This window comes from Aythya fuligula, chromosome Z (assembly GCF_009819795.1).
Source record: "Aythya fuligula isolate bAytFul2 chromosome Z, bAytFul2.pri, whole genome shotgun sequence".
NCBI classification, from domain to species: Eukaryota; Metazoa; Chordata; class Aves; order Anseriformes; family Anatidae; genus Aythya; species Aythya fuligula.
Window position 1 is genome coordinate 1,575,891 of NC_045593.1, and position 26,145 is coordinate 1,602,035.

General features: G+C 43.2%; 1 protein-coding gene across 1 annotated transcript in view; it reads right to left on the reverse strand.

Annotated features, from left to right (window-relative positions):
• DCC (DCC netrin 1 receptor) overlaps positions 1–26,145 on the reverse strand; it is a 360,844-nt gene that overhangs the window by 206,782 nt on the left and 127,917 nt on the right. The window contains exons 3-5 of the mRNA XM_032206156.1: positions 14,828–15,112; positions 4,193–4,343; positions 3,680–3,816 (exon numbers count right to left, since the gene is read on the reverse strand). Of these exons, the coding sequence (XP_032062047.1) occupies positions 3,680–3,816; positions 4,193–4,343; positions 14,828–15,112 (573 nt within the window). The remainder of the gene's footprint in view (positions 1–3,679; positions 3,817–4,192; positions 4,344–14,827; positions 15,113–26,145) is intronic.

Below are 26,145 nucleotides of genomic sequence, written 5' to 3' on the forward strand. Positions count from 1 at the left end.
TGATGCAGGCTTCCTTCTCAATGCTGCTCTCTACCTAAATGATTCACACACAAGAACACGATCCATGCCCGCTTTATTCACTGCTTCCCACGACCTTGATCTCCCAATATCCATTTTGCCGGTGGAATTTATGCAGCAGAGCTCAAAGTAAAACAAGAAAAAACGGATTTGACTGAGATGCAGAGTGCTTACAATCGTTCATTCTTGTCAAAAAGACCTAGGTGATTTCATAAGCCACTTCTCACGCGGCAGCAAACCTTACTTTTGATGTAGCTTTTCTTCCGCGGTGGCGAAACGAAACCAGTGCTAAAAACACTTCATATTAAAAACTCCCTCGTGGAAGGCATTTGTATAGATGACTGCAGTTTGGAAGTATTTTTTGAGTTGCTTATACCTTATACATATGGATGCTTAGTAAAATTTAGCAATACTTTTTCCTCCAAACACCATGCCAGGCCCATTTTTTTTTCCTTCAGTAGATGCTGTGCTTTTCCCCTGCCGTACTGGCACAGCTATAAGAGCAGCTCGCTCGTTGATGCAATCAAAGGACCATCCAAACAGTAAGGAGGAAGAAAAGAAATGAAGTTCATAGACATTCAGATCTCATCATACAACTTTATGACCATCTACAAAAATGATTTTTACAGAATTCAGTTCAGAAACTCCACCAGGACCTGAAATCCCAGACATTGGACCCACTACCAAAGTGGGCTGAGTATGCAGAAATAGGATGTAGACAAGTTTTTCCTACATTTATGACACTTTGAGAGCTTTTAGGCCATGGAGGTAGGGTTTTTTCTCTGCCAAGAACAACAGACTTTCAAGTCTTGCTCAACAAAACACGGAAAAAGCCATCAAAACCCCTTCTGAGGACAAAAGAGTGTAAAAATAAAAAAAGGCACTTCTCAAAGTTAGAAAATACACAGAAAGGAATTTAGTTGAGCCCCGTTCATACATCTAATCTTCAAACATTTGTCTAAACTCTAAATTCCCTAAAGCTACTGAGCATGTAGATGATTTATATATTAAAAAAGGTAATCTGCACCAGACCTTTTAATATTCAGTACGCAGGGTGACGCGGCTAAAATATTGCCAAAAGGCCATGCTACAAAATCACGATTTAGCAAAATTTCTCAGCTCGCCTTGCAAATTCATTTACATCTTGCGATGTTAGGCCTACGTCCAACACAGGAGTTATTTTTAGCTTTTGAAAAGAAAAAAGGGATTCCATTGTGCAGTACTCTCCATTCCTTACAAACAGCCTCATTCCTTTAAAGATCAAAAGCATCTTGCCACCATGTGATGTAACTAACTTTGATCTGACGCCGTCTTCCCAGCTAGACTTCAGAAGAGATAATTATGGGACTTGATTTGCTTTTTTTTCAAGCACTGCAAATGTCTTGCTTATCCCTCTTCGCACTCCAAATGCTTCAACAATTAAAGGATTACATCAATATTAAAAAATGCAAGTTTGGCAACAAAACGCAGATCAGCGATTTACAGTTTGTTAACTAAACGAGCGCATTAACTCTAAGAAAACATATCTCCATTTGTATCTAGCAAAAAAAAATAAAAGTATGAATTTGTTATGCTGTTTACGAGATACAATTACATGAGAAACTTGGTACGTTTGAGAGTTTCCTACTGGTAAGGATGGATTCAACAAATAAATAGATTTGTAGCCCTGCTATATTGCTCTGGAAAAACAGATACCAGGGGATTGTCATCATCATCTGCTGAGTTTTAGCCACTTAATAACATTGGAGTCCTTTGAACAGTTGCTGTTATTAATGCAAACATACATGAACACGACGCTTCGTTTTCAGCTGCCTGTCACAAATGAATGATTTACTCATGAAAACAAGAAATGCACATAAATATTGTGCCTTTTTTATCTGCTCTGAATTTGTAAATTCCTTGGTAACATATGTGAAAAGGAACTTAGAGAAAAAAAAATCAACACAGCTCATAGCAACTGCTTCTTTTATATAATACAAACACGGAGTACACTTGAATTGTGTCGTGGCAATGCAGTTTTGGCTTCCTCTTGAGATTGCAAAGAGTCGGCAATTGTGGCATCTTTCATCCTCATGCACTTCTAGTTTCATTCTTAGTACTATCTTGCCATTATGTTCCCTCCTTTTAACGTTTTTCGTTTTTGTATTCAACCTTCCAGTCATGTCATATTGCCATCACATACCTCTCAGAATGTGCAAGAAAATGTATGCGCTTTTAATTTCTACATGACACTTACAGAAAAAGGCATAATGCAGGTAGAGCCAGATGCATTACACACCAAATGCAGGCAGGAATAAATTTTTCAACAGGTATACAAAGGACCTAGGTGCAAATTTCCTATTAATTTTTACGTGAATCACATGGCCAGAAACAATCTGTGCAAGAATCAACACGATGATCATCCAGCCACAGTTGCTCTTACCAACAGATACCGCTATTGATGCTGATCCTCTATCATTGGGGAGAAATATTAATCTAATTTCTACTTCCCAATCAACTCTTAGTCACCCAACTGTACTCTGCATTTGAAATAAGACATCTTTCAGTTAGACAAGTACATTGCCCAAGAAGTCACCTGCCTTTTTAGTATAATTCCTTATAATGAAAACAATTTCCCAAGTTGAACTTCTGCAATAATAAATCCACATTTTTATTTTCACCCAGTAAAACAATGTATTCCGCTAATGTACCCAAAGAAACAGAACTGAACCCTCCATCATCAGCAATTACTATATTTTATTACAGCTAGATAAAAGGATATTGTTGTACAAGCACTGAATATCCTATAATCCAAATTAAGGCAGTATTCACTAATGAAAGTATTTTTATGCATAAGCTTTAAAGTCTGAATATAAAATGAAGAGCACATTGAAATACATTATTGTTTGACTAAGAATTAGCTACGTAATATTTTAGATCTGACTGAACAACACTGAGGTACTCTGCTACTGCTCAAGGGTTTAAATGAAGAAAATAGAAAAAAGGCAGCTCACAAATTTAAATGTTTCTTATTTCATTAATGTTTGCCATGAAGAAGGGATGTGTGATTTGAGATATCAGAGAAAGCAGGTTCAGTCAGGAGGGTGCTTCCATAAAATTTAACAAGAACCCTCAGACCGTCGCTGCTGAGTGAGGACTTCCACAAGTGTAACTTTTGATATTTTAGTGGAAATACTCTAACATACATTGACTTTTCTTACCTTAATATATTGACAGTCATCCACACACCCTGAAGGACCAGCCCTGTTTCTCTGATCCTAATAATATTGCAGAACCATGCAGGAAAAGAGGGCACGTTTGGTGAGCAGCTACAGACCTGATTTTCACCCATTGTACTTCTCACTTGCTCATCAGTGACATGCATTTTAATAGAAGAAATAAGGCTTCAGGAAGCAGAAACAGAAGGAAAGACCGTTTACAGAACACCGTAGCAGTTAGCATCCAATACCATAGGATATTCAGCAACAAGCTCATAGGACACAGTGGATATATCCAATGATTCACAGGATTTGGTTTCCATAAGTGTGAAATCCTGATCAAGGTAGAGAAGGAATTTTGCAATTTGCAATTACTTGGAATTACAGAAATTAAGTCATTGTGAAAAAGGCAACGATTAGAAACGTTCTTGGAGAAGCAAAGCAGGAGCAGTTCACGGACTCACCCATCACTGACAGTTCCGCAGAGCCACTGCTGTTCTCGTTCTTGTAGGTGACGACGCATGTGTATGTCCCTGAATCATCATCGGTCACGTTTGATATGAGTAAGTTACTGCCAGCCAGTAATGAATACTTCTTGGACCTGAAACATCGATATTGTATGTTTGCAGGGTGTTAAGATGGGATCTCTACCCAGCAAAACACACATCGTAAATTATTCCGCAAGTAATTCCCAGCTGCGATTTTTGCTGTTAATAACTTTACACCTCCATTTTAAATACCAGCCTAGTAATCCATTGTAGCAGGCGACATTTATGATCAAATTCCACCCTCAGATTTGGCGTGGAGATTAATTACATGGGCAGGTTAAAAAAAAAACTGGTCCAGTGTCATTCATATTTAGGAGAAAATTTCACGGCCTCCAAGTCTACCCCACTGAACTTCAAGTATTAACGGTTTCGCCTTTAATTTGCTCAAGGTAAATGTTATGATATGAAAGGCACAAAGGGGTGAGGTACCTGATGGGGAGCACTTCTTCTCCTCGCAGCCACGTGAAGGTGGGAGGGGGGTACCCAGAGACGCAGCACTCCAAAACAGCATCCTTCCCTTCCATGGCCATCACGTTGGACGGGCGCTGCAGGAAAAATTGTTGCCTGTGCAGACCTGGATCTACGAGAGCAAAAGAGGTAGTTAAGTTAAAAAAAAAAAAAAAAAAAAAAAAAAAAGAAACATTCTTTTTGTTGGGGAATATATAAACCAGCTGATCAATAATGGCCCCAAGAGACCACACTTTTCACAGATTCTTACTGATGGAAAAAAATAGAAAATCATAGTAGAGACATAAAAAGCGTATCAAATCACAATCCTAGAGCCACTTACGGGTTGAACCAAGGGAGCAATTTGCAGGCGGAACAATACCAGCTTTCAGCAAGGTGAGAATGGACTGTTTATAGCCTGGTATTAAAGCCAGGTCTCGGAAAGCCACAGGAAGAGGCACAGCCGCGGCAGGAAAAGAGAGAGAGATATGTGAGGTTATAAGTGGTCCGGGATTAATGACGCCGTTTTGGAGTTGGAAGAGGGAAGTTCATAAATATGGCGAGGAGAGAGGAGGAAAGCTTCAAGTGAAGGAAAACAGAATATAAAGGAAGAACTTGAAAAGCCTGAACTGAAAAGGAATTAGGAGAAAGATCAGTGCCCCAAGTTATCCTTTGCCTTACAGCGGGTGTCCACATGGACACGCCATGTGTCTGAGGCTGGCTCAGCTGGCCTTAAACACTTACTTGTATAAAACCAAGCCAAATTCAAGGTGCACGGCTTAGGGTGAGCCAAATCTCTCCGTCAGCACCAACCAGACAGTTTTTAAGACACCCACACTCAGGTAATGAGCTGGCCGACCCCAAATCCCACCCGCGGTGTCTGAAATACCAGCAAGCAGAGCCATACGCCGAGGAGATCTGCTGGGTTTGTTTGCTTTTACATGAGTCTGTTCCTCCTCTAAAAAAAAAAAAAAAAAAAAAAGCTTTCATTTTCTTATCGCAGATGTTGAAGCAAATGTGCTGGCCCACAGCCATTAAACATTACTCCTTGTTTCTGACACAAACATAAAAATTACACAATATAAATGAATATTCCTACCAAAATTAACAGCTACCAGATCTTCCAAAATCATCTCGAAGTAATTAACTGCTTCTCCCGGAGAAGTAGGAAGAAGCGGTAAGGAATTTGTTATGGATTTACTACAGCAGATCTCAACTTCGTATCGGAACCAGATGGACGAGCAGTTTCCAGCCATCCGAATTACAACTGGTGCAGAAGTTAGCACACAAAATTCAATAGCTTCAATCTGTGAAGAGATCCCAGCTGACGTCCTGGTTTTTGCTAGGATAGAGTTGATTTTCCTCCTAGTAGTTGCTATGGTGCTAGCTGAAAAGCCACACAGATACTTGGGGAAAGCATCCAAAGATGTCCTTTCCTTTGGGCACGCCTTGTGGATGCAGACATCCGCAATTTCTTCTCAAAGAACCAAACTCTTGAACAATGGTTTGGTGTTAATGCTAAAAGAGTCATCGCCAAAAGGTCTGTGGAGCACAGGCTGCGAGCTTCGGCACGAGGTACAGCATCATTTGTACGATCTCCATCCACTTACTCTTGGAAACGGGGTTAAAAATATCACTGAACGTGTACTGGGTAAACCCTGGGAAAATATGGATTAATGGCACGACAGCTACTTCAGGATTTGGTTGAGTTGTCTGATAAAACTAACGACTGCTCCACCAGTACAACCTGTTATTTCCAGCTCATTACAAAGGGTCTATCAAGTGATATTTCTCTATTAGAAAGGATGGAAAAATGAGTAAGATTTTAAGATTAAATGGTCATTAAATCTTTTCTCTTCTACAGCACAGGCCACGGACTTACACCCAGCCTGAGCTCAGAAGTACATTTGAATAAAGTGTGTTCTTCGAGAGGGCATCCAGCCTTGATTATCAAGATATCCAAGTTCTCGTTATGCCCTAATCCAGCTGATTAAAGAGCACTTAGTATATTCTTCCTGACAAGGTACTCAGAGCCCATAATCAAGCCCACACAATCAGCCAGCTATGGGCCAGCTTCAGCGAAGGACAAAGTGCTCCGCTGGAGTCATTGACTTCATTCCAGCCACAATTTCATCTCTGATGCACGATTGCGTTGTTCATGGCCTGAACCCAACGCCACGATGCCCCTATCACCAGGGACGTGCCAGGACACCTCTTGGTCGTCTTCTTACAAAGCTGCTCTCGCTACACTCCAAAAACTGTTAGTGAAGCACTTGATTCATCTTCTTCACCCCAATCTGCAAAACTGCTTCACCATTTGGTTTTGGTTCGTTGTTGCTGTTTTGAAACCCAAAGGCTTTCTCCTATCTTGGTGCCGCTCCCCAGAACCCAATTTCCAGATCAGGGCATCACAAAGACCTGCTCCCAGCCTGCAGAGAGCCCATCGTGTTGCCGGCATTTAATCCTGTTGATTTTAGCATATTTCTACACGTTAGTGTTTAAAACTGAACAGATCTACCTAAAACTAATTACGAAGCAGTGAGCTGGAAGAACTTATTTCCCCGAAAACCACGCGTAAACCTCTCGTTTCCTATATAGCATTTTTCCTGAGCACACAATGAGGAGTAACGAGGTGCCACCACATATCCACATTTTCCATGCTCGTTAAATTGGTGACATAGTTGAAATTTGGAACTACAAATAGGATTTGCAAATGTGTGTGTGATTTTGATTATCCCCGTTACCCTGATAGCGGAGCCTAATGCACTATTTGGAAAGAAAAAAACACTCATCTTCACAAAGCCTTGTTAGGGTAAGTCGTTTTATCTCCTTTTTATAGATGGTTAATGAAGTAACTGAGATGTTTTGTGATGCAACTGCAGACCTACGCGCATTCAGCAACATGGAAAGGTCCTGAATTAATTTTTTCCCTCTTTGTGTCAAAGGCATGGCTTCTGTTACACTATCAGCATTAGTCCTTCACTACTCACTCCCAACAAAACTTCAGATTTGTGCCAATAGGCAGTGATAAGGGTTGAGGATGTATTTATTCTCACACCAAACCGTTCTAAAGTAAACGGATCTCCCATGCAACTCATTTCCATCTTCTAAGAAAAATGAAATTGCAAGGAACTCACTTGGATTCAGCTCTGCAGATAGAGCTGTCCAGCACACAAGGAGAAAAAGACATTTATATTGCAGTATTTTAGCTATGCAGTGTATTAAAAAAGTACTTCCATAAAAAACGTTGCATATTGTTGTACAGCATCTGACTCTGCGAAGCTATTTGGTGCTATGAGGGCATTTGTAAATATTCTGTTGACAAAAATCTCCCATCGTGTCGTACCCACGCAATTTTTCTGAGCGAATTTGGATAATATTGGACTGGGCCAGTCGGGTTTTTACGTTTATTGCAGCAGTTTTGATATTGCAAATGGCAGAAGTGAGCTGCCTTTAATGTGACACTGATGTGACGGAATAGCTCTAAGTGTTCGTAGTCGCATTGCTAAATTCGATTAAACCAGATAAAGATTTAGACCAACTAAAACCCAATTTTGCTCTCTGCTGTCAGCGAAGAAAGGCCGGCGAAATTCCCCGACCCGATCTCCCCGTCATGCCTAGAGGCTGAACACTTAATCCCGACGAGAAAGCAAGGGTTATGGGCGAGCAGTGTTAGAGAAATCTGTCATTAACGTGATACCGATCTCTCAATATACAGAATGCATTAAAATGTATAACCAGAATGCAGCCACTACTTGGAGATTTTGCTTTTTTTTTATTTTTTTGCCTCCACCTCCCAACCCCCTCTCGCATTTCCCCGCTCCATCCTTTCTGCCCTCCCCAAGCAAGGCAAATCTGGCTCGGAAGAGCTGTAGGATGCGACGCGACCAAGAAAATATAAGAAATAAGGACGCAAAGATTGTAACATCAGCGCTGCCGTGCATCAGGGTGTGAAGGCATTCTTCTTACTGAAGGAACTTCAAAATACATTAACTAAAGCGCAAGGAGAAATGTGCCAAGTCGCTGCTGGAACACAAGACCGTACATCAGGGGTCCTGTTCGCAGCTTTAACGATGACTTCTTGCGCGACGCTCCCTTTGCTCAACCATAATGAAGACAAAAATATTTACAGCCCTTTCCTTGTTCCTAGGTAAAAGGATAATGTAAGATTTATTACTCTGGGAGTAGACAGGGGACTCGGGTATTGTGTATTTACAAGACAAAAGCAGGAAGCTTTCTCTCTCGCCATTAAAGTTTTAGAGGCCAAATTGAAGCAGAAGGAAGTACTCCACAACTGCACGAGCAGAGCTGAGACAAAAAAAAAAAAAAGAAAGGACACATTTACACTCTTGCTATCAGCTGAGCAACACAACTTTGGCCGACATTGCTTTAGAGCTCCATCATCCTCGAGAAGCAAAGACGTGAGCAATTAAAAAGCAGTGGTTTGATCCCAGTAGATAAACGAATTCAGAGAGGAACCTAATAAGATTTTAGAAGTGACCCTGTGAATATTAGGAATGTAACTCAAAAGGAGAGCCAGCCCCTCTCCCAGCAGCATTTCACCCATTTCTGCTGAAAACCCGAGATGAACCTCCAAGACATTCAACTTGATTTCCTAGAGAAGAGGCACAGCAGAAATCCCCCCCAGAACTCATGGCAATGCAAATCACCAACAAAAAAAATATGTTTTTCATTGGTTTTCGTACACTGATGTAGACTTTGATTGCATTGAGCATTATTTTGTCTCTCAAAGATGACGGGCTGATGGTCCATCAGCCACTCCATGATTTATTTGTTTTTAGTATCTCTCGCTCCCTTCGTTTTCTCCTAGGCCTCGGGAATCTTCAGTATTCAAAATTTACGGTCAACAATTAATGATCCAGAGAATCTCCCTGCCCCCTCGGGAGCTACTTTTTATCTGGATACAGCGACCTAAAGATATCTGAGGCACAAGCTTTAAGACCCACCAGACAGTCCTGGAATAAAAACCAACTTTTGGCATTTTTAAACATAAGGAATATTTTTGACTAACCAATGCCATAAGTACAAACCTTTTTCCAAAACTGGTTTAGAAAATAAAAGCTTTCCTACCTTGCAGGTACAAGTATGGAAGCAAGTTCCACCTCTTCCACCCATTTATAATGAACTCATAACAATATTTTTTGGTTATATTTGAAGAACATTTGTACCCTGAGCATTCCTAATTCAATATCTTTCCCATCTCCCATTCCTTCAACTCTCCAAAAACCCTATTTTTTAGATCATAGTTACTGTTATCAGGTTATTTGCTCCAGTGTTTAGGTGTTTTGAACTTTTTTGTAACCACGCTGCTGGTGGTGTGAATAGGGCTTTAATCAAAACTGCCTTTTGCTTCATGTGTTTTAGGAAAATCCTGAATAAACGCTAAATACACCCACAATAACCATACAAATTATTCCACTTGAATTCTCTCTGCCTGCTAATTTAACTCCTGCACGGGGGGAACAATTTTGGTTTAAAAGAGAGCTTGACAAAAGGCAGTGGCTATTAAAGATTTGTCTGTGTTTCACTGGCAAATTAGACTAATGGCCGGAGAAGAAAGCAAAGTGTTTCGTGCAATTAAATACAACAAGCTGGAAGTTCATAAAATGACAAAACCCCTAAATCGCCTCCAAAGGTCTAAATCACTACCTCTGATGATGGAGATGTATAATAGTTATAGTCGCTAATGGTTTATTAGCATTAATCAATTTCCTGTATTAAAAACAATCTCGTGTCACTCTGCAGTATAAAAAATCTCAGCAAAGGCTGTTCCAACACTAAAAGGGGAATTCTGTGTTTGGGTTCCTTCGTGAAATGTGTTTTTAGAGCAGAATTTTTGGTAAATTTAGGTAAATTAGTGAACTACCTTGTTCTTGGCTGCGTACCAAGCTTGCAAGCCAACTTGTGGCCCACTAGTTAACAGTATCAGCACCCTCAATCTAGTTTAATGCCATTAATTGTATACCAAAAATCTTCCAGTGACACCTTATGCCTCCAAATACGTCCAGAAACACATTACAAAATACTCTTCAGACCCCTTATTCAACTCTAAATTTATGCTTCAAGCATCACAAGCGCTAAAACCGATCCCACTTCGAACGATCACTGAAATCTGCGTGTTTTTAATAAATAAAGCCACTATTCTGGCAGCTAGCCTAGGAACGATGAGCAGACCACACTTCTTGAGTAGATATTATTGTTCTTGTGACTGCACTGATCTGGAGATCGGCTTCTAAGAGGGTACACACTGACTGTAACTGTCTCCATCTGCTTGTTCTTTTTTTCTTCTAACTAGGGAAGTTGCTCTAACGTGGGAAATTTGACATTTGGATGCTTTTGGTAATAAAAATAAGCAGAGTAATCGCAACAGTGCTAAGTGAGGCGGCACGGGCTGGTGCAGGTGGGATATGGATATGCTCAGCATTCAAAGGGCTCTCTCCTAACAACAGGAAAATGAACCCTTCATCAGCCACGATACCAATCGAGCAGCACAAGCGATGCCCACGCCTGGTCCACAGCTCAGGACGAGGCACGTGAGCCATTTGTTCCTTGGTTTGAAAGCAGGAGAAGCAGCTACCAGCATCCAGCCTGCCCAGCTTCTGAGCACACACCAAGTTTTACCATCAATTCCTGCTCTCAACCCTTATCACAAGCTCTCTTGAAGCAAATCCAACCTTGATTTAAATGCAGCTGATGGGAAATCCATCACGTACTTAAGCAAAACCAGTAATAGCTGCTGGAATTAAGTGTTTGACTTCCTTACGCTTGCAAGAATATAGTTGCTGGTTTCCAGTCATTAGTTATTTATATGGCTTGTAAAAAACAGCAGGTTAAAGAGCCCTTTTCACCCCAAATATGTACTTACAGATTGCAATAACAGCAATTCTATAAAGATGTCCTGGACAAAGTACAAATTTCCCACGTGTTTACCAAAAGGCAGGCTATGGAAAATAAATACCATAATTCTTTCCTGAATTATTATTAATCAGCACTCACTCCCTCAGCTGCTGCCTCGAGCGGGAAGCTCTTATTTAGGTGGTATTCACGTAGCAGAAATCCTTCCCAAAGCAGCCTGGGCTCTAACAGAGGCTTTACACACTGGCATGCCCATAAATGAGTGTGCAAATACACGTGGTGTGAATTCAGGGCAAGGCATTTATGCAGGAAACGAGCACTGGACAACATAAGGATGAAAATGGTTAGATTAAAAAAAAATAAAATCCATACATTGAGTATTTTATTTGGCCACATCTCCTGGAAATCTGTTTTCATCGAAAGAATAAAAAGTGTTAAGCGTTAGCTGCTGAGGTTATGTGTAAATACGGGAAAGGATTGACTTAGGCAATTATTGGCAGTTAGAGAGCGTACGGCCAGACAGCCTGGGTACGAATGAGAAAAATCTTGATTTTTGCACAGCCTCACGGTACTGTAGAAGAAACCGAGGCTTTGACAAAATTGCGTGCTTGAATTCAAGCAGACCGTCCTCAAAATTAAAGCTAAAAGCTATCAAACAATGGAATTGAGCATACCCCACTCCTCTCCTTTCCCATCTGGACGTTTACTAAATAGGATGTCCCCAGCTACGACGCCTCCTGCATGTATGTGACTACCCAAATTTAAGCTAAGAGAGTGTTACAAGACCAACCTCTCCTTCCTAATTCCGTCTCGAGACCTTGAGGGATCCGTTTCAATCCGTCCTCATTGCTGCTCTACCCTTCTCTCCTCAGAAGCACAACGGTGAGGAAGGAGCTCCAGCAACCCAACTCAATTTGCATTAAAAACGAAGGAATTACACGATATTGTTATTGTTATCTTGAGCTGCAGCTCAGCAGACAAGCTCAGAGAGAGAGAAGGAACGTCCCCGCCAGACAATAGCACGGTGGCAGATTGCTTTGATGGCTCCTGATAAGCGCAGGATTATTATTTATAAATAGAGAACGACTGGCTTTCAGGCACCAAACTGCTCAACTTCTCCTTTTCAAACATCATTTGTATTTCTGAAGTGTACAGACCTCCCAAAGAAACTTGCTAATTAATTTACAGAAGCAAGGAATTTGGCTATAATTTAATTCCTTAGCCCTGCTTTGTATAAGATCTTTTGCTTTTTTTTTTTTTTTGCCTTTTTTTTTTTTTGGTACAGTACTATTGTTCCCTCTAAATTAATTAGGTAAGCGTATGCGGTTATTTGAATGCGTACTTCCTCATTTTTTCCAGTACTTGCTGAAACTTTCCACTTGGGACTAAGCTTTTCGATCTCAAAGAAAAGAAAGCTTCTGTAAAAAAAGGTGAAAACATGCATTTGAAATGAATGTGATTCTCCGAGCAGCATTACCTTGTGCCAGGATCCCAGTGGGACCATTCCTACCTGCAGGCATCCCTTTCTTTTTGTTTTCTGTCCCCATCCTGTTGAGGAGCAGCTGGGTGGGATGCCAGCAGCCAGCCAAGCCTAACCACCACAAGCTACTTCTCTTTGGTAGCAGAGGTTGAAGGCTTTATCACTCTTTAGTTTACAAGGGGAAAGAAACAACAGGCTTGAGTCAGGTAAGGTGAATTTTAATCCTTCTCCTGCCCCCAGGAGAGCAGTAATCCCTTCATCTGAACATTTTGTTTTGCTAACCTCTATCACATCGCATGACAAATGTTTCTACCACGAGGAAGTCCGGCTATTTCCAGACCCACCACAACGTCAAATCAAATCCTTAAGCCACAGGCACTCCGACTGAAAAGAAAAAAAAAAAAAAAAAAAGAAAAAGATTGCTTTCATGTCTATCCCTCGTTTTCTCTTCCATTTCGTTTGGAAGGTGTAAAGAAGATCATAAATTATTTGCCAGGATCGCAGCCAGTTTTGCCACACGTCCTTGCAGAGGTGCTGTGTTTTCACAGCATCTCTCATCTCTGATCTTGCGATCACAGATCATAACCACCAGCAGAGGAGAAGGCACATTTTAAAAATACAGAGAGGGGATGTACTACCTAAGCCTTTTTCTTTTGCTACCTTGCCTTTTGAAAGAAAGTTTTGTTGTTGTTGTTTTTGCGCTAAGCAGGGGAAAAAAAAAAAACACTGCCTTCGCTAATTACAGAAGAGGAAAGCTGCAGCTGAAGATAGATTTCTGCCAACGAGTGAAAACAGGAGAGGCTGAATTAGCAGCAAAGTATCAGAGAGCTCTGAACCATCAAAGCGTGCACACGAGAACCAAATTCCCAAGAGGCTCAATAAGATCTGAATTTTTTGTTTCAGGAACACCACTCATTTCTTATAAGAGCTGCTGTCTGTTCCCATTATCCTGAAATGAGGCCTTGTGCTGCTTGCCCTAAGCCAAAGTCTGACGGACTCCACTGGCTCCTTGTTAGATATTTTCCTCATTATTTGCTCCAGTGTTTTTCTGCTATAAAATTCAAACGTGCTGGGAAGAGACAAACGAATATGAATTCCCCCTCTCCCCTCCCCAGGCAGCGTGAGAGGCCATTTAGCCTCTCAGAAAGTTAACAGCCAGAGCTGTGAAAAGGAAGAAGCACCGATCCATCCACAAATGATCAGGAATACAGACGGATGGCAAAATAACACTCTGAAGCTGAGACAGCTGAAAGAACTCTTCCAGCTTTTCTGTGACACACAAAGCTCTGTGGCAGTCTTAATTTCAGCCAAGAAAACTGGAGAAATAAGATTCACGGGCAGGGAACTTAATTGACATTAATGACTGCAGAAGTAGTGATGCCTCAGTGCTGCCCCATACGTAGGGAACAGCACACGGCTGAGGCTCATGGTGATCCTGGAAGCATTTTGACTTTTCCGCCACCTCTCATTTAGTGAGAACTATTTAGGGAGAAATTATGCAAGGCGTTTGCTCAGGAGAAGCATCTCAAACAATTTCTGAAAATGCAGCATCCCTGCCCGATTTCATTAGCGGTTACACATTAGCAGGCAGATCTAGAAAGGAAGGAGATTTTGAAGGAATGCCTTTTTCAGACCGCTCTTTTGACGCCCAGTTCTTGGTGAAATACTGCAGTGGTAACCATCCCATTTAACTGATGGATTCATTAGATGGAACAGCAAGGTGCTGCTCACTTGGCTGAGTTTATAACACTGGCTGACACAGTTAAACTGTGTCAGCTCCCAAACTGCAGTCTGTGAAGCTTGGCAGATCTTATCAGGGCTGAAGTATCCAAGTAACCCAGCTTTGAGTAGGTAAATTTGGCAGCTAGTCCCGACAGATTGCTTTTCTAGTCACTGGAGAAAGAGGACCTCTTTCAGTGAGTATTTGGGGACAGTAACTTTTGGGTAATCTGTGAGGTAGGAATTACTCGTCTCTCTCTATTAACCATATAAAAAGACCAGCTTCATATACATCTAAATGAGGTACCTAAAGTTAGGCAATGTGAATATTTCCCTACAGTGTCAGCTCCTTACCTTTGCATCACGCTGCTTCTAACGGGCTCCAAACTCTTCCATGTAATGAAGAACATGGAAGCTTGTAGAAGGAATTAGAAATTGGGATAAATCAGCCTAGCTGCCCCTGGAGGAGTGACTGCAGCTTGAGAACCAAAGGACATAATCGGACAAGTGAAAAAAGTGATGTAAAAGTGTGCAGCTCTTACCTGACAACACTCTGACTTCTGCATCATTCCCGGTCCTTGAACTGGCTGGGTTTTTCGCCAGGCACCTGTAGATCCCACTGTCCCCAGGCTGAATCCTGCTGATTTGTAAAGCTCCAGAGGGCAAGACGGCCACCCGTGCGTCGGCCGGGCTCAGGAATAAATCCTCCTGGTTTCGCTGCCAGTGCACCACGGGCATGGGCTCCCCGACGACTTCGCACTTGAGCAGGATCGTGTCTCCCGCAAAAGCCGTGACCGATTCCGTCTGGGAAAGAAACCTCAGCGGTCCTGCAAACACAAGCAAAAGAAGCAGTTAGATAGCTGCTGAAAATAGAAGTCCTTTGCTGTTTCCATGTCGATTTGGATTCTGGTAACATTCCAGACTTCAAAATAAAAATAAAAATAAATAATTGTGATGTTCTGAAAACTACTCAGAGATTGCTGTAATGGCTGGGTGACTAACACCTTCCTTTGTAAATTATACTCATTAACGGCAAAGAAAAGATGTGTTAAAGAGCAACAAATTGCATCTGTTACTAACAAACCCACTCAGGAACAACTTGAAGGAAGTACAGACACTATCGTGCAACACAAACCTCTCAGAAAAGCATTCAAAGGAGGGCACAACTACACGGGGTTAGAAAAATGTTGCAGTCTCATCTTTCTGCATTTCTCCTTGCCCTTCCCTCTGAAGAAGAGGAAAAATGATCTGAAATTTCTTCTCTTGAAGAAATCCTTTAGGTCACAGTCAAATACTTCAAAGAGGGAAGGGCCTGTGTCTGCTTTCCTAAGAAACGTTTTTGTCTTACAAGGGGAAGAGAGCAGAGCTAGGAGCTTTAATTGCCTAACTCCCAAACACCCCAGCCTTAATCCTGTAGAAACATGATGGCCACATCCTTCACATGCTACAGAGGGGAAAAAAAAAAAAAAAACAACAGGACACAGACTGCAAGATATAAAGCACCAGTGAGAGGCAACCCCAAGGCCAGGCCAGCGTGAGGCCTAAAGTGCAGGCGCCGCTATGGGAATTTGGCCTAGTAAATGCAGGCCCTTGGAGAAGTATGCACAAACATACATTTGAAGGAAGAGAAAACTTAAAACAAGACACTCAAAGCAACTGAAAAATATAGAGGAAACGAGCATCTTTCAGATTATGAAGGCTTTCACGAGGTGTTTGTCCAAAGGCGCTGTTAAACTAAGGAAGCAGAGGAGGAAGGACCTGAGTTTCCTGACATGAAATTGGCACTCGGGCATTCAAAGGCATTATACTAGGGAATAACAGCACAAGGGAAGACCAGGAGCTTCATTTCGTGGTTCAGACACCCGTCTTGGGGTCCCCCACCAGGTCTCAGTGTTCCCATCCCACAGAGCACCCCCAAGGCTGCCACATCTCAACATGGGCACAGTGCTCCCAGGAGCTGAGGCAGGGGGATTCCCCACAAACAGGTTCAGGAAAGGTTTCCTGAGGGATTTCTCCACATAACCGGGAGCCTACATTGCTTCTTTACTGCAGGGTGGTGCTCCCAAATAGCTGTGTGTATTCAAGGATAACTGGTGGGAGCTGGACCTGCCCTTGGTAGACCCACTGATCCCCATCTGTGCAAGCTCTGCCACCCTCGTGCACGTCCCCATGCCAGCAAAGATGCTGCTTCCCACCTGGCCACAAGCACCGATACACACACAAAAGCCTTACACCCCCAGCAGAGCTGATATAATCTAGAAAAACGCAAACATTCAACGCTTTCAGCTTTTTACCTGAAAAAGTTGGAAGAGACGGTGTGAACAGTGAAGGAAAACTGTTGAAAACTACAGATTTTCCAGGAGGAAAAACATCTAAATTTAACAGTGTACTGTAAAAACTAGGACTAAAACAGTTGCCATAATAGAGGAACCCCCTTACATCCTGCCCCAGAAATCCATGCAATAATCCCAACAGCTTTGTTTTCAGGCAAGGAAAACAACTTCTAGCATAGACAGACCGACTCCTCACATGGATTTGTGGTGTAACTTTTTATTTCTCTCTTTTTATTTCTCTCTAGCAGTGTTCCCAGCAGTCCCAAACCTGCCGTGCCCCTGCACGTTGCCCTGTCGCTGCACCATCTCCCGTTCTGCGGTGTCACAACATCTCCACGTTTTAAAAATTCATAACATCCGTGCATAGCAAATCAGGATGTCACCAAAACCTTCTTGCTGTGTCTCAAAGAAAAGCACCAGCCACCTTTTTTTCCGTGGTTACGTTCAGGACTCATTCATCTCTTTGCAGGACCACAGTATACAAGACCTTAAAACCATCTCTGGGTCTTCGCAGGTCTCCTGGCTGATGCTGATTCATTCTCAGACTGTTTTTGAAGCTACGCAGATGTTTGGGTTGTTGGGAGCTGGCTCGGGGGAACAGAGCAGCAAATCCCTTCTGAGAAAGTCACTTTCCGAGACAGGCTCCAGAATTAAACATCACAGATTCACGGGGATGCTTCGCTCTTGTAGCCAAAGGGTCGCAGATGCACCTCGCTGCATTACACCCAAACCTACTTAAGAAACCTAATTGAAAGCAGCACCCAGCTCTGATTTACCATGCAATCTGGTTGGCAGCTTATCAGGATCCCCATCTTTCCTTACAGAAGACCCAATTATTAAGCAATTAAAGTTCATTTAATAAAAAGGCTTATCATTTGGGGGACAGACCTCAGGCTCTGGTGCATGTTTAGCTATTAAATATTCAGCAATTTAATAGCACTCAGCACAATCCCCCAGAGAAGAACTGCTTTAAATGCTTTGTTTGTTTCAAATTAAAGTCTGCAAGGTTACTTAACATCAAGACAAGACCTTTTTTCACTTTCAATTCGCACAATAGCTGAAGGGCAGGAAACCAAGGTAATGAAAAAGAGCGATTTCCTTCTGCTTGCTTCAGAAAACGCGAGAGAGAAAGCATGGGTGAGCGAATCTAGAAATGTAAATATTTTAGGAACTGCTAATTCACTCTTCCACAGGCTGGTTTCCAAAGGAAGAAAAAAAAAAAAAAAAAAAAAAAGAAAAGAAAAGAAAAAGCTGCTACGCTTTTGTTACTCAATGTCCTCTCGTATTTGCTAGCTCCAATTTACAATTCTAAAAAGTTTTGCAGGGTGATGTTCAGCAGAAGCAATAAAACAAGGTGTAGACGCTTCACTAAATAACCTAAGTAGAAATGTGGTCTGGTTTGTTTGCAGAAGCACACGCTAAATAAATGGCTCCCCTTTGTACAGAAGCAGCATAACCCACACTGATGGAGAGCTGGGCGCTCAGATTCCCAATTTGGAAGATGCGATTTGGAAGAATCCCCCTTGCATTCATCTGCTTGGGTAACCCAGGGGAATTACCAGCCAGGGGGAATTACCTAAATGAGGTGACTCGGTTAGTTTGTAGGTATGAATACCCAGATGGGATTAATTAAGAGCTCATGGCCACTGCAAACAAAGCAGGAGGATTATTATTTTATTATTTCTAATATAAGTCAGCATACTGACTATGCAGAGCATATTTAGAAGCTGGATAAACCCAGGATGCACAGCTGAGCTGAAGTCTGGACCTCAAACATACCTCTGCAGAAGCCATAGAGAGACAAGGATTTATTTTAAACACAATCAGCCTAATGTTTTTCCCGAGGCCTGCTGTAAAGGTGCACTCCATTTATAATTTGTCTGTTTGTGCATGCCCACACCTCCTCCATCCTACTCGAGCTGCAGACTGATGCTGCAGCAGCCCCTTCGTTCCCTGTTTGGCTGCCCAGTATCGATCACTGCTAAGCTTTCAGTCCTCAGATACTTACGTATGCCTAACTCCTAGCGCGCTGTCAAATTTCATGTATACCACCCAACAACTTCAGCTAATTTTGAGGTAACTAGCGCAATTACTTCACCCGGTAATGTTATTTGAAAGCTAGACATCTCTCAGCTATTTGGAGTGCAACAGGATTGTTAAATCAAAGCGAGTATGCCTCAGTGAATATAACGTCAATGTCGGCAAAATGAGTTTTGATTGTGATTTATGACACGCGTGCAGGATTGCCTTGATTTCTTACGACCATGGAGACTCGCGTAAGCAGAGCTAACTAGAAGTTAACGTGGCTGTTGGAAAGTAAATGAATTATAGGTAATGACAGTATAGACAGAAGGGTCAGCACCACGCAACAACCGATAAAACTGTTCCAGCAAGAAATATTCAAAGGGCGTACCCACGAAAAGCGATTATAAGTAGCTAAGAAGGATCAGAGAAGCAGAACACCGCAGCATCCTCGGAAACAAACCCCCTACTGCCCTAATTTGCTCCCTGACCCCATGTTATTCCTGCAGAAAGGCAGCAGAAACCCGCTCAGAGGGCTGTCACAGCCCCGTGGAGATGCCCTGATGCAGACAAGGAGCTGACTCTTAAGATGCACATTAAAAGACTGCGAGGTAGCAGAGCCACAGAAACTGGCAACCCACTTATAAAATGGGGCAGCTTCTGAATGAAAAAAAATAAATCTTTAGGCTTTTTAGCCACTTCTGAAAACGCTACAGTCATTGACTTACATACATCCCCGCAGCCCTCCTGGGAGCAGGATAATTTAGTTGATCTCGGATAGCAGCATAGCTCTGCAGAGAAACTCTCTGCTGGGTCAACTTATTAAAAAAAAAAAGTCAAGGAAACAAGGCAGAGGTTTTAGAACTGACTTTAAGCATAATAGCGATACATATGTAAACATTATAAATTAAATAATTACCTAAAAATATAATAATTTGGTAATGTTACCTGTAAATAACCATGTAGTGCATAGATATAAGAGAATTTAGGGGAGAGCTTGAACTCAAAGACTTAAACCGTGTTGCAACCCTGATGCTATTTAGCCACAGGTCTCCTAGCATCCTCCCTTTCTGAGGAGCTTTTAATCCTGGTGGTTTTGTGTTATATCACATCCCTATTAGTGCCAAGAGAGCCTCCACGTCTCCCCTTAAACCACATGGACAGCAAAGTCGGAAGCCACCTCTTCCTCCATCAGCCCTACCCTCACATAGACACCTTCATATAGGTGCTGATGAACTCCAAGAGCAGATGAGAGAAACCACAAATCTTAGGTTCTGAACATCCCACGAGCAAAGGAAGAAAATTTCACCTTTCCCAGCATGGAGGCCCATCAGAAGTCTCCTCCAGCACGGCAATTTTCTCCTAGAGTACAGCTCATTACAAATATTACAGCCCCGATTCTTGGCAGCAGCCTAAATCCACCAAGGAAAGCGAGCTGGAGGGAGATGGAGCCAGGATCTGCCCTTTGATGCCTCTTCCCCCATCACAGAAAATAAATGAACTTATTATTCGTCAAAAAGACTTCTCCCTAATCCACGTTACCGATGTCAGATCAGATTATCAAACCTGCAAGAGTTTTAAAATCTAATTTACTTGGCACCTTTTATGCCGGATTGCTTGCTGCCTCCGCTCAGCATAACGCACGGAAACAATCTATTTTTGCCGTCCACATATTTACGCTGTAGGGGGTTTTCATCAAGGATTCAACGCCTCGATGGTCGGTTCTACTTCATCTTTCTGCAGGTCTCTCTTTCGACTCCAAGCACCAGAACAAATCCGTTGTGTCTGCATGCCCCGCACGTGCAGGGTATATTCGCAACAACCAACTCTTCCATTTTAACCGAATCGTTAAAGTGCGACCCTCAGGATTGCTTTTCTCTTCGTTCCGCGGATTTGTCAGCATTTTCGGAGTTTGCGAGAGCAAAACTTGGCGTTCTTCAAGATCACTGCTCAAAATGATGACCTTCGGCTAGCCAAAGACAAAACGCGGACCTGCACACCTCCAGCTCCTTAAGGCAGCTCCTCACTCATTGAGTTGGATCCGATTCATCTCAAGAATTCCTATAAAACACAGCCAGACTCAGACTTTTGGCTGATTTCTCCAAGAGATTTGGGGGAAGCCATAGTAGCTATTCGAAGCCGTTCGTATTTATGAACAAGTTGCCACGATAGAAGATCTCTGGTAGTCTAACTCCCGGTCATTCCCAGCAGTGAAATACACCTTCATGGGCAAAAGACACACCACCCTAAATTTGTATATCCTCCCCCGACAGGCCCATGGACTGCTCTGCCCTGCTAATACCGAAATCAGAGGGTGTAAATCTCCTCGTCTTCCTGCCGGCGCTCGTGGCCTGCAGCCAGCCAGCAGAGCAGGCTTCCAGCCAACCGCCTAGAAAAAATCATCAAATTTGCTCCTCAAACAGGAAATAAGCAGGAAGAAAATAGCTCTTTTTTTAGTGCTGAAGGATCTTATAAAGGGGCCGTATTTCAAAATCTCTAATTAAAAAGATAAAAAAACAAAAAAGAAGGAGGCTCTCGTTTGCGTGCCGCACATGGGGAATTTGATGGCATTAGCATCACCCAGGCCATTATATTTAAGAGCTGGTGCCTGGCTTCCAAAAACCACTGCAGAGCAGGATGAGGAAGCTCTGGCTGGACCAGCAACCCCTTGGTGTTACAGTCTCTAAACATAATGTGAAATTTTTGGGAGATGCCTCTTTAAAGACCACCACAAGCATCTCTACGGCACAAACCCTACCCACCGCATCTGAATCCAGCCGTCTGCTCTGAGCTACAGTTTCAGGAAATCTCCAAAGCCTGATGTAACAAGAGCAGTGGTTTGGTCTTCCATGATAGCCGCAGATGTTTCTGATGTGACAGACCAGATCTGACATACCAAAGGTCAAGCCGTTCGGAGAGCAGGGAGAGGACTGCTACCATGAATAACAGATTCTGTCTAGGCAGCAGAGAAAATGTTGATGTATGTTCCCTTCTCTCCCTTAATTCAGCTCAGGGACGGACTTATCCCTGTGTTTTGGAAAAATAGAACATATATGAATTACTACTAACACAATCCACAGCAAAAAGCTTTTCCTTTGTTCCCCTCTCCACCAACTATCCATGGAAGATCGCATCAATTTCAACGCTTCAGCCCTTCGGTTTAATGGCTCGGGGTCCTGCTATCTGCTTAAAGATCAATTAAAACTCCCAATTGTCAAGTAAAACTCCTTCTCAACAGCCTTTCAGCCCATTTGTGCTGAAGACCAAACTTTCTCAAGGACTTCCAGGAGTCTGAATAGAAAGATTTTGGCTCCTCAAGCTTGGGCTGGGAGCCTCCTACATCATTACCGAAGGTGAGGCCAACAGGACATTCAACTCAAAGCCACAGGACGTGAAGAAGCTCAACCCTTAATAGGTTTCCCTTTTATAGTAGGTTTGGCTTTTTTTTTAGTTGCTTTTTTTTTTTTTTTTTAATTTGTCCTTTAAGACAAATTGCAACAGCATATAACCCATACTCGGAAAAGCATCGCACATTACAGAGCTGAGCGCTTCGGAGGCAGATTGTTATTTTACCATTAGAGGAAGCGATATTTCTGTAAAATAATCAGTTCCTCATATGCCTGTGGCATTTATTTATGGGACATCTATTTACATGCACTTCCATACTTCAGGATTCAGCCCCCACCCTCTTTCCCAAGTCATTAACTAGCAAAATTATTAACACCCCTACCCCTGAGAAACTGGTGACTTCTTTGGGAAGGAAACTAAAACCAGCTGGCAATTCGGGCCTGGCAGATTTACTAATTTATCTCTGGGCCAGCGAGGCATTTGAACCACGTGGCACCTTTTTACGAGACAAATTTGGTAAAAGCATGTCCAAGGCCAGCCCTGAAATACTGCGCAATAAATGAATTAACTGAGCACGGCGGCCGTTAAAGCGCATTTCTACGCGGGCAGCCGCAAACACCGACTCGAGAAATGCAGCCCCAATCGACGTTTTATTGAACATTAGCAGGCAACCCTAAATCACCAGCCATAGCGGGGTAGAAGCAACCATTTAGCAGCAGTGGTGTTTGTGAGCAAGCAATTCCCGGGGGCCTCGGTGGCTGTAGCAGCTCGGTCGTTCCCGTTATTACGCGCAAACGCCTGCACGATTATTACAATGCACATTTGCCTGAATTTCCCCTATTTCGTTCTACAACTTGAAGAACTGGCCACACTGCAAGCTCAGGCCCTGAGCCATGTCCACATCCTATCCACATCCTAATTCACTGGACCATCAGTCTGGATAACATCATCTTCTCCGTTGACCTGACCCCAACAGCAAAGCAAAAGCCTCCTCTACCTCCTCCTGTCCTGCCTGGCCACCAAGAGCTCTCCTCGTCCCCATCCATGCAACGAAACTCCTCTGCTCGATGCCAAGTAAATCAGCTTGTTGGATCCTGCGTTGAAAGGAAGGCAAAGAACTCACACAACCAGGCACAGAAATTGGTCTTTAAACGTTTTTCAAGCTCAAACCTGCCGTTCCTCGCCAAAGCGGGTCTGTTTGCTGCGGGCAAAACACGAGCAGCAAGCTGGAGCTCTGCAGATCCGTTTGCCTCGAGAACAAGCAACAGACAATTTAGCCACACGCTAGAAAAAAAAATCAGAAACAGCACAAGGAAAGTAGCATTAAAATTATACCCGAAGAAAGCGTCTAAGGCTATGGCAGACCACAGCGTAATCCAGTCCCTGGTGCCTTCCCCCGCTTTCATGCGAGCTTTATCTTCCACTGGCATGTGTCCTCGAGCACAGCATCCTCTCCCTTCCCTTTCCGCGGGGACCGTGTAAGGACTAGCAAGGTGACACTGGAATTAACTGTGCATGCCATTTATTTCAGCTCCCAAAGCCACGGAGCAAACAGGAGCGAGCACCACCTGCGATGCGCCCAGATAACAAGGAGGGGATTTCGCCAGAGGATGGATCGGGGCCACTGCATCCTCGGTTCTCCTGGCACCAGGAGAAGCCACTGGTTAGCCTTAAGTCTTGCACGCAAGGATTCAAACCCAACTTTAAGTACAAATTCTCAATAACTTGAGTGCTGAAGACTTTAACACAAGAAAAAATGATGATAACAGCAAGCCGAGTCCATTAAAACGCGGCAATCCACCGGCGTTGTTCTAGTTGAATGCTACAGCGCTGGCACGCCTTACCACAAATCCAAGAGAAATCAGCAGTAGCCTTCGGCACCAATGAGGAACTTAAATATTTTATCACGGAGCATCTCTGAGTTTGCTGTTTTATCAGCAGTGCGGGATAGTTATGTAAAATCGAGCCGCCCCGGAGAATTTCTGTTGTTTTCTGCAGCTGTCCCCATCTCCCCTCCCTCTTTACGCCCTCGTAGCAAGCGCTGGATGTGCCACGTTTGCATTTCTGGGCTCCGTGTCCAAGCTAGACGAGGATATATCGCGGTGGTACCCGAGGTACTTAGTGCACAATAAGGGAAGATGCCCTCGGGTGCAGCTCGGATGGCCCCGTCAGCTCGGAGGAGGAAACTATGAGATGTGGAAAGCAGCTTTGCCTTTCTTCCCCAAAGTGGGAATGTCAGCATTTTGGAAGGAGCCGCTCAAAACCCGACCTTTGAACATCAAAAAATGTGTTAAGTGCAAATAAATCAGGGAGAAAAGAGGCCGAGAGCAGTTAAAAGGCACGGCAGCAGCTTTTTAGCTTCCGCAGGTAACGCAGGGTGCGTGCACACGAGGCTATTTATCCACTGATCTCAAAAATAATTTAGAAAGTGTTAATTGACTCACGAAGCTTTGCAATTTTCCCCCGCGAGGAAAAAGCAGAAGCAGCATTGATATTACGTGAGAGGCGCTGGGGAATTTTCCTTTCAGCGTGATGGTTTCACCACTGATTTTCTCCTGATCTGTACCTGAAATTTGGAAACCAGGAGACGACGACCCAGGAGCTGAGGTTTGGTGGTATCACGGAGCAGCTTCCAACCTGCTGAGCATCACAGCTCAGGGCTGGTGTAAAACCTCCTTGGACACTCCGATTTAAAGGATCTCCGTTCAGACACCGTGAGCAGACCCAGCTGGTGCTGAGTTCCTGATGGGGGCTCTCAGGTCGGGATGCTGGCGCCACCTGAGGCCGGCCACACATTTTATTTCAAGGCAGAGACCCACGGATCCCTACCTGCTGGGTAACCCCAAGATAACCATCGCCAAACCCCCAAATCTAGCAGCACCAGCTCCAGGAACCCCTAAATTCACGAGCAAGAAAGAAATGACTTCAAGAAAGTCACCCCGTGCCACCTCCCGAGGAAGGGCACTGCCTGACACTCAGGGCATCTTATCTCCATCCTGAAACCAAAGGAAAAAAAGAAAGAAAAAAAAACAGATTAGATTTTCTGGGCAAGCTGCTTAGCTCCCTGGGTAGCTCCCTATTCCATCACCGCTGAACAACCGTGCCTACTGTGCAACAATTTACCCGCAATTAAGAGCCAGAAACAAGCTGATACGGTCCTGCTGTTTGCTGGCATCTGCAAGCGTGCGGGCAGCCACGCTCCAGAAAAGCAGAGGGAGGAGGGAAGCGAGCCTCCAGCTTGCTCTCGCCAGCAGTCCTCGAACCGAGGAGGGTTGAAGCTCCAGAATAAAAAGAAAGAAATTAAATAAAACAACATTTGAAGTAAGTGCGGCTTCTTTTTCAGCTTCTTTTTCACCCCGAATGGTTACAAAACTGAAGTTTATGGAACTTAACCTCTGGTTTATTACTTTTAGGGAGTGATTTTCACTTTCCATCACAGTCTACCTTGATCATCTGCAGGAAGCTGATCTGGCTCAACACCTTCAATCATGTTTTGCATTGCAATAGACTGCCTCGATCATCCTAAAATCCCAGAAGAGATATGCAAAAGCAGCACTGCGTGGCTCTGGACCACACGATGGATAAACCCAATCGTATACTTCAACTTCCAGGCCTGAATCCACACCTCCAGCTATCCATAACCTAGGTTAGGGACCTCTTCCCTACCAGCTTTCTCCCCATCACGATGTTTTACATCTGCATCAAACTCGAAAATCTGAACAAATTCTTCCCCCTCCCGCAAAAAAATCAAAAGCTAATATTTTATTTCCTTCCAAAGGCATCTAATTATATCGAATTATGCATTACTTTAAGCAAGGATTTAGCCATTTGTAGTCATTGTTTCGTTCTCTAAATAAAAGATCATTTTCTTATTGGTACTGCTCTGGCTCATTAGACCTCTAATCACCTTCCTTTGTCTCAAAGACATCTGGTAACCTTTCTGATGGCTTTACTGGTTATATTTCCTACCCTGATCCTAATAGGAGACTCAGGGAGCCCTGGGGGCTGTACACACAGCACCCCCGAAGTGTTTGGCATCCCCTCCAGGCAGCATTTCCCTAGGGAGCTGGGCATCACCAGGTAGGGACCACTGAACGACCAAAGCCAACGGGAGCTCGAAAACAAACAGCACCTCGTTACATCCCTGCTAATACCTC